Source organism: Streptopelia decaocto (assembly GCF_964273445.1).
Source record: "Streptopelia decaocto genome assembly, chromosome: 3".
Classification (NCBI taxonomy): Eukaryota; Metazoa; Chordata; class Aves; order Columbiformes; family Columbidae; genus Streptopelia; species Streptopelia decaocto.
In genome coordinates, this window is record NC_138656.1 from 74,493,242 (window position 1) to 74,502,480 (window position 9,239).

Consider the following 9,239-nt stretch of genomic DNA (forward strand, 5'->3'; position numbering starts at 1 on the left):
AAAGAAGAAAGATATCCCCCTTTTCACTCAAGCTTGTTAAAATGCCAAAAGTGCAATACACTATATAATGATAATTAGCAGCTGTATAATGTTGTTTTGGTTCATGTCACCTTACAAGGAGTGTGCATCATCCTCATTTTTTTTACATAGTTCTGGGAAAGAGCATCTGATAGTTATTCCCTCATCCTCATCTGTTGCAGCTTTGACATTAATGTGTCTCAGCTGCTGCTCTAACCTGCAACAGCCAGTCATGATCCCTATGGGACCAAGCAACAGCTGTATCACTTCCTTTTCTCCCAAGCAAGGTGGGAGAGATTAGAATGGAAACCATCTGTGTTGGATCTACACTAGGATGTTCTTTGCTTTGGCCACTATAGAGCCCTGACCTTCCTTTTGCGTCTCCTCCAGGGGTTTGGAATGGCCTGAGCCCTCGCTTTGTCACTGTGATTCATGTGGCTTCTCTCACAGGGAACTTCACCTTTCTGTAGAGCTAGGCGTGCCTCCTGAGTGAAAACGTGACCTTCCTTCTCATTTGTGATTTCATTTTAATTGTGAACTGGACTCTGACTATGATCAGGGATTTATAAAAAATAGGGAAATGTTACTTCAGGAGTGCCTCAGGCTTCGTGCAGCTCTCAGAAGACCTTTCATTTAGTTATAGAATAAGGACCGATATTTTGGGTGGTACAGCTTGCAAAATGCCTTTATTTCTGGAAATAAATAAATAAATAACCTTGTCAGGCATTTTGAAGTAATTAGTGTGGGACTTGGCTTAGAATGATACATTTTGCCTAACACAAATCCCAGCATCTGGTTCTGTGGCTCACGCATGTACTTCCTGTGGTTTGGGACCAAGTTCTACCAATGGCCCTACTCCTGCAAAGTAGTCCTGCTCCTGGAAATGGCAAATAGGTTAGGTAGTGCTGAATGTGGATGTCTCTTCACACTTTGTTCTAAGATAAACATGGACACAGCCAATTTTAAAATCTATTGATTAGTCTGAGCTAACAGGACATTTCCCTCTTTTAAATTGAAATAACCACTTTGTCACAATAAAATCAGCACATCTGTGTCTCTTTTTGTAGTTTATAAAGCAGACACAGACTATTTTTGTTAATTTGCCTGTGCACTGAGACACCTGACTGCTTTGGTGAGGCACTGGCACAATCTGTCTTCAGTCTATTAAGGGAGGAGATACAATACAACTACAGTATTTGCTGTGCCAGAAGCAGGAACCCTTCATACACAGAGGCTACAGCTGGAAGAACCTGCTGTTCCACTTGTTACACAGGTCTCCGGCTCTTTAAGAAATAATGGCAATAATAAAATATTTAGACCCAAAGAGTGCTTGAAATCGCAACCTGTGGTCTGAAGCCTGAGCACTAGTGGTAAGGCAGCTCTGAACAGGGTGGGATCTTAACTCCTCAGCCTTTAACCCATTGTTCCCATCATGTGGAGATACTCGCAGTCTTCTTTACCTTTCCTTCTCTCGCTCATTATTTGATTTTTTTTTAATTTTTGTTTTTAAATAAAAAGCCGGATGCTTTTTAAGCGTTTCTCTAGAGTGACTGCCACTCAAGGTCTGCCGCCCTGTGCCAGTCCCTCAGCACCGCAACACGACGCCGGCAGCAGACAAAGACACCGCGGGCTGCGAGACCCTAACGGCAGAGAACAAAGCTCCGGGGTCTGTGGAAGAGATGCCGGCCTGACCCGAGCGCGTCGCGGGCACCACGGCCCGGCTCGGGGAGGGGAGCGGGGACAGGGGCCGAGGGGGAGGCCACGACTTGCCGGGGCGGCGGCCACGGAGGGCGGGAGCAGAGGTGTGGGGAGGAGGAGGGGAAGGCGGTGGCGGGGCGTCACGGGAGCCCGCGCTGCCATAAAAAGGCTGGGCGCGGCAGAGCGGCGCATCTCTCTCGCCCGCAGCTACAGCAGCCGGAGCAGCATCACCAGCGCAACCCGCGGTGGGACAGCAGCGGACGGGCTATGGGGACGGCGCTGGCGGTTCGGCTCGGTCTGGGGCTCCTGCTCCTGGCCCTCCTCCTACCCACGCAGGTGAGCATCGGAACGGCTCGGCGCTTCCCCACCGCCGGCCTGAGCGTGAGGGACGGGAAAGCGGCCGCACCGAGACCCTCCCCGGCCGCCCCGTGGGGCCGTTCGATGTGCCGCCGGAGCCTGCCGGGACGCCCCGTCGGGTGACCGTGGGTGACGGGCGGCTTCCTCATCTCCGCCCTGGGGCTAGAACAACGAACCCGGGCAGCCGCGGCTGGGGAGGGGCCGCACCGCCGGCGGGTGGGCTCGGCCTGCAGCTCCGCGGGGGACGGGGCAGGGCAGGGAGGGACTCGGCCCCGCCGCCGCGGGCTGGCGGTGGCGTGGGCTACCGCGGTCGAATCGTAACAGTGAGGCTGGAAGTTCGCCGCCTTTCTTCCCGTGGGATCCTCGAGGGAAAGGCGCTGAGCCGTGGCGGAGGCGCGTTAGTTCTCCCGCCGAAAAGAAGCAGAGCAATCCCCCCCAACCCAATTTAGCTCCTAGTTTTACAGCCGGAGGACAGTGAGACCCTGGTCCAAGTGTCCCCCGGAGCCTATAGGGCTTTGGGTCCCGTCCTAGGGCTCGCGGGGAGCGGAAGGTTTACGGTCTTTAAAGCCAAGACCTCAGTGTCTTGCTGCCGTGCTGGCCCAGCCTCGCCCTTGGTGCAAAGGCGATTTGCCGTACTGTGAGCAGCTCTCACATCAGTGTATTGTTCCTAGAGACCACCTTTTGAAAAGGGTCAGTCACACAATATCATAAAAATAAACAACAAAGAAATTGCTGGAGACCGTTTTAATTTCTCCCCGCACCTCCTTTGTTTGTAAGGAAGGGCACTATCCTTTTTCCGTTGTGCTCAGTGCAGTCTTACCACTTGGCAGTGATGAGAGCAGGATCAGATCCTTTGGGTTACTGGTATTTGTCACATCTTCACTAAGATGATCTGTCTGGGGTCCCATCTACTCTGACGTTGGGGAAACTCGGCTCTAAGCCCTTCCTCTTCCACAAAACAAACAAAGAACCACAAAAAAACCCCAGAAAGCAGGCTTTCTGTTTAAAACAAAGAAAACCTTAAAAATATATAATTGAGTGTAAAACAGCAGCAGAGACTCAGATATTGTAGGAAGACCAAAGAAATTCCAGGGCTGGTTGGGACTTGCCTTGTATCCAGCTTGAGGGTTATTAACTCCACAATCCATTATTGATAACTTTTGGACTGGTTTCAACAGAAACTTCCACACAGCGGTTTTTATCCTGCAGTCCTAAATAGCTTCCAGCGTGTTGCTGGTTGCCAAAAACCCTAACTACCAGAAGCTCTATACTATCCTGATATTGTTCTATTGTATATATATATGTATTTAGTAGAAAATACTTGAAATACTCATGCAATTTCCTAATAAATTTAACATTGACTTCATGGCTTCAGCATTGAGGGACTCTAATTATCTTTTCTGCTAAAGAAAATCAATTTTCTCAGCAGTACTAGAAATATGAGATAATAAGGACACCTTTTATGGAGAGTATTTTTTAAACTAACTGCTCTTCAAAAAAGTCTGACATGGCTTACCAGAAGGTATAATACAAGTTCGTTGCCACAGAGCTGAAGCCAAGCTTCCTAAACTACATGTGTTTTTGGGGAGCAGATATGCAATTCTTGCTCTTGTTTTTCATCCTTGTGTATCGCATCTTTTTTCCACTGGAAGAAAAGAACGTTAGTCAGCTTAGCTTTGAAAGTTTTCCTGTGTGTGTAGGAAATAGCTTGATATTGAAATTACATGGGGTGCAAATTTTTATGTGCAATCTCTATAATGCAGAGTTATGGGGGGGAAAACATTTTTTAAAGAAATTTTTGCTTTTTGTCAGCTTTATTAAAATATGCTAATATTACATGGTCTTTCCACTGCATATTTGTTTGCTCTGGCGTGCCGATAGGTTATGATTTAACCAGTTGAGTTCCATGTGCTAAGTTGTGCAGTTCAGTACTACCACAGCAAGATAAGAGACAAGGGAGCCTGAAATATTAAGTCCACTCATATAAGCCCCACCATTGCTTGAAAGGAAACTCCAAACCAGCCGCAGAAACAGCATCAATAGGTTCTTCAATGTTGCTTGTTCATATTTTTGTTTGTGGCTTAGTCTGCAAAGACTAAGATTTGTCTTTGCATAGTTTTACATTTGCATTTTATTTTTCTTTCAGTGTGAGGTCTTTTGAAACCTACTGCTCTATTTTATCTTTTGTTTCAGTTCAGACTATTGATAAAGTGGTAGTTATGTAGCAACAGAAAAACATTTAGAAAAATGTTAGATTTATTTCTTTAACAAATTCCATGCACGTACTTCAAAATGTCTTTGTCCTTAACTGCACAATGAAAGAGGCATGAGCAATTGTGTGTATTGTATCTCAATAGTGACTGAGTAGTGCTACACATTGTTCATTACTACTAATCTGTCTTCTCATTAAAAAAAAAAAATCAACCAAACTCACAAAATCTCCTTTTTGTTATTTTTTTTTTTTTCTTCTCCCCTGCATTCTAGATCTACTGCAATACCAATGGAACAAGTCCAACACCTTCAAACAATTCTTCAACAAGTTCCATTTCTCTGTCAACTGTCACAAATTCAGTGAACAATACCACTGCTCAGGGACATGGAAATTCCCTTCACTCAACCACAAGTCTTCTTTTCATTCTTTCAGTTTCTCTTCTGTATTTTTGCTGTTAAGAGACTCTGGCATGGAAATGGCTACCACTCCCCACCCAGTTTCCTGAAGCCATCTGAGATGGCAAGATCTCCAGCCCAGCATGAAAATAAATCAGTCCAAACTCTACATCAAACCAGCTTGGTTCCACTCCATACTCAAATTAGTACCAGTCTGATCTAGAGAAGCACTCAGTATTCTGACTTTCCAAAGCAGACCGACTTCAGCAAGGAGGTAAAATGATGCGCTCTTTCCCCAGATGTGCTGGAATTTGAGAAACAAGATGGAAACAAAAAGAAACAGTATTGACAACCCCTGATTTAAAGCTGAGAAGAAATGCAGAGTCATAATAAGGATGGATGATAACACTAAGAAAAAAGGATAGAGGGTTTATCTACCATTTAGAATAAGGATTTTTTTTTCCCATTTAAATTAATTGAAGCCAGCTGGCTCACAGAACCAGTAGAAAAAGCTCGAGTGGTTCTGTTTCTTGCATAGCCTATACAGTTACAACCTATGGATACTAGGATGTACACAAAAGAAACAAAATATCACTGAAAATGGATTTCTTCTAGATTTAATTTGTATTAAACTGTTACAAGGCTAAAATAGATAACCAAATTTTTGTAAGAATTCTTTTATTTAACTTCTGAGTTCTAACCAAATAGCTAGCCAGGCAGGGCTAGCTTTGAAATGGCTAAAACCCACCAGTTTTCATAAGAGTTGAATTATTTATGGTGGGAATTTGAATTTGATGTTTTATTTAAATTGATTGTATATTAAACCATATGTGCCAGCAGGTGTGGAAACATTTGGAAAGTACCAGGAGCTTTTTGTAAATGAAGTTCAGAAAAAGAAGTCAAGGGACAACAATCTCCTCCTTCCCCTACTTCTCCTCTCAGGTTATACAAGTTGTATAAGTTCTTTTTGCTCCTGGAACTTTCCTTAATTATGAAGGATTTATGGAATCTTTTGAGTAATGTTTTAGTGCTGCTTTTTTTTTTTTTTTTTTTTGGCACAAGGTGAACACCTTACTGTTTGTTTTTTCTGAAGAGTTTTAATTGTGATAGTTTACTTTAAACATGGGCTAATATTTGCGGTGGGGAGAAGGAATGGGGAGAGGAGAGCAAAACGCCAAAAATACGAAATTAAATTATCAGGTGTTGGAATACGAAGACTGGAGTCTTAATCATTGAATTTAAAAGTTACCTTTGTAAATACTACTTTTTTAAAATTTTCTGAGTCAAAATTACTACACTTGCACAGATTGTTTCTGTATCATCCAACACTTTACGTAATAGTATCTGGTATTTGATCAAAACAAGCTTTGTTGAGGAGGTTTGACTATCTTGATAATACCTTGTCAGAAAAAAAATAATGGTGATATGATCACATGTGACTATGCAGGGTCATATCACCGTATAGATATTTATCTCAGTATAAGATAATGTCAAACATGAGTGGCTCTCTAATTTTTTTAATATACATCTGTTTTTCAGTCACATTACCAACAATCCAGAGTAGCATATATTAATAGCAAACTAACACAAATTCATGCCAGTGAGTGTATGTGGACATTTCCTTATGCTTATCATTTGTATCCAGTAAAATGTTAATGATTGTATTTTTGTGTTTGTGTAATTATGCTTTGATTTATTAGCTACTGATTTTCATTGGAAAAAAAAACAACTGTAAACAGTGGACAGGCATTCTAGATGCACTTCCAGACTCTTCTACAGAAACTTGTAATTTGCCTGCATAAAGTGAATGAACTGTTAAGCAAGACAGTATATGTGATTAAAAACCTCAAGTTGTAGAAAAGCTGAAGTGTAATTAGTTTTATTTCTCTGTAAGGTTTAGTGACACTGGGAGTCTGAATTCTACTCTGGTATCAGTGGGTGAGACTTGATTAACATCTCTAGTAACTGTAGTAAGGTTTCCATACTTTTTACAGCCTCTTCCCTGTCAAAGTATTATGCTTTCATTTTAGAAAAACAGTGCTTAAACAGTTTTTCTTTGTTTCTTATTATGGCAATGAGTTATTTTCCTTATGGTGGCTAAAGCTGTTTTGCAACTTCTGGTTATCAAGTATGTGAACTAACTGCCTGAGGTCTCCGACTCCCACAGACTCTATTAATATAGCAAGAATATCCTAATAATTCAAGTTTCACCATACTTGATGAAGGACAGGGGCTGGAAGAAGTAGGAATTTGTGCAATATTTTACTGAAAAGCAAAAAAAAAAAATCCTAACTGGATGTGAATTCAAAACCAAATAGTTACAGTTAATGACATTCCAAAGTTGCTCCTTTCTAATAACCCTTAAAGGCCCAAGGATATTCTGAGTGATTACTTTTACTCCCTAGATGTGGAGAAAGGCATTTAAAAATGCCTGGCTACCGAGGCGTGCTGTCTTCTACATGTTTCAGTGGGAAGGAGTCCCCTGGTGAGGCCTCCCGAGGCTGGGGAGGGAAGGCAGCACGGCAGCCCTTTCATTGAGTTCCTTTTGCTTTTCTAGTAGGCCGAACAAACCCGGGGAGCGGGATGAGTTTATCAAAGCTCAACCATTTGAATGGGTCTTGGAATCTGCAGGGAGTATCGGAGCACATTGTTTCCTTGTTTTAGCTTCTCTCTGAATGCTCCGGCAGAAAGCATGAAGAGAAAATATTACACCAATCTGTTACCTGACTGTATCTTTTGTTAACAAAAACATAAAACTGAAAATACTCTCTACAAAGAGAGAGATGGAGAACAAGAAAGGCTGCAACAATGGTTCTTAATTCTATGATGTACCAATAAATAAATGAAGTATAGGTATGTGTTTGAAGTTTTGCTAAATATTCAGATGAATTTGAATAAGAAGCTTAATTGGTAGCATTTTTTTTTTTTTAAGAAATAGGGCCAGATTGCTTTTTAACAGCCTCTGAGCATATTCATATTTTCTTGGATTTTTGAGGTTTAGCCATACCAGATGAGTGCTTTTAGAAAAATAATCTGGTAACCTTTGTTCTGTTCCATTCCATCACAGAACAATGGAATTGGTGATAAAGATATCCACCCAGGGAAAGAGGATGGAATGGATTTATTTAACAAAATGGGAAGGTGGGAGGAAAAGGAAGAGAATGGAGCCTATGCACTTCAGGACTGTTTAATTTTTTAAAATAATAAGTGGAACCGGCTTTTTTTTTTTACATATGCCTCTCATGAGTCTGCCCAGCTGGACTATGTCTGGATAACGTATACTGCAATGACTCTGAAACAATTCCGCTTCTGTTTGATGCATGGTACTGCTTTCGTTGTAAACATATGCTAGCCACATATGTCCTGAATAAAGTATAGTGTTATTTGAATGAAATAGCCTAAAACGAGCACTTAAAGTTTGTGTGTAGCCTACTGTTCCTTCCTTCACAACATCATATTCTGAATAGCCCTTAAGTTTTTTCACACTGCAGTTTTGAGCTGGTTTAGAAATCCACAGGGACTTTGGATGAACAACTTCTATTCAACAAAAATCTCCACAAGGTGAAGGGTTTTGGGCCAGATCCAATGCAGTTATTCCCATAAGGTTTTGCTAGTGGCTTCCTTGTTTTCAGCAGGATGAAATCACCTACCCTGAGCCTTTCTCCCCATGTGAAGGGCAGAGTGTGTGGTGCTGCTCTATCACGTTAAGGATGGCCCCACTTTGTCTGCTGGGAGACAGGATGTTATTAATATCTCAATAAATGTCTTTTCAAATGAACTCAGGATTATTTGGACAAGCCATTCCCAGCTTTTAGCCTGATCCCTCAAACACTTAGGATTTGCCTGTACAATACAACTACTCTCAAGCTAGCTCGAGACAGCAGTGTGCTCCCTAATGTCATTAGTACAGTATTTCATATGGAGTCATTTCTCCTTAGAGTAGTAGTTCTTATACAGCCTGTTGGCCTGTGGAAGGGCTCAGGAGAATGAGCTCTAGCAGGGCCTGGCTCTTTGTCACCCGTCTTTCTAAGTCAGTGTTTCCCAGCACTCAGGTTACATCAGGCTCCACAGCACAGCTCGCAGTGACATCTTGCATATGAAAGCGAGGATGTATATAAACATGCATATATTAGAGGCAGTTTGGAGTGATTTGTACTTTGTGTGCATTCAGGCTTCATAGGGATTTGATTTCCCATACGTGGCTGAAATGATTTAGATAGCAGGCTTTGTCATCCAGCAATTTCATTGTAACGGATACAATTGGGAACGTTTCTTGTTTTTGCATTAAAGATAACTTTGAAATAGGATCTGTCAGCTCTGCCTCTTAGTAGCACAAAGCTCTTCATTATAGAGCGCACATTACATCTTATGCACTGTACAGGTCTACCGTGCCCCAACAGATAAAGAGGCTGGTTATTTTAAATCTATTGTTTTACCTGCAGCAGTTTAGAGAGCAGCACTAGGCTTTCTGCAATACATGCTTGAAGATGTGGTGTTTTGATCATTATGCAGTAGCCTTGGGATAGATACTTGATCCTTTGGTTATCAGCCTTCGGTTT

The 9,239-nt window shown here is 42.1% G+C and overlaps 1 protein-coding gene across 1 annotated transcript; it reads left to right on the forward strand.

Moving 5' to 3' along the window:
* Positions 1–1,843: 1,843 nt before the first annotated feature.
* On the forward strand, positions 1,844–8,068 carry CD24 (CD24 molecule). Its single transcript, XM_082048915.1, has 2 exons — positions 1,844–2,052; positions 4,558–8,068. Exons 1-2 carry the CDS (start codon positions 1,984–1,986, stop codon positions 4,741–4,743), a joined length of 255 nt encoding a protein of 84 aa, XP_081905041.1. The 5' UTR covers positions 1,844–1,983; the 3' UTR covers positions 4,744–8,068.
* Positions 8,069–9,239: the final 1,171 nt, after the last annotated feature.

What these genes read in the sequence shown, in the direction of transcription:
- CD24 (XM_082048915.1), top strand. Translation starts at nt 1,984, where the DNA reads ATGGGGACGGCGCTGGCGGTTCGGCTCGGTCTGGGGCTCCTGCTCCTG. An exon ending in CCCTCCTCCTACCCACGCAG is followed by an intron (nt 2,053 to 4,557) that starts GTGAGCATCGGA and finishes CCTGCATTCTAG; the next exon opens with ATCTACTGCAATACCAATGG.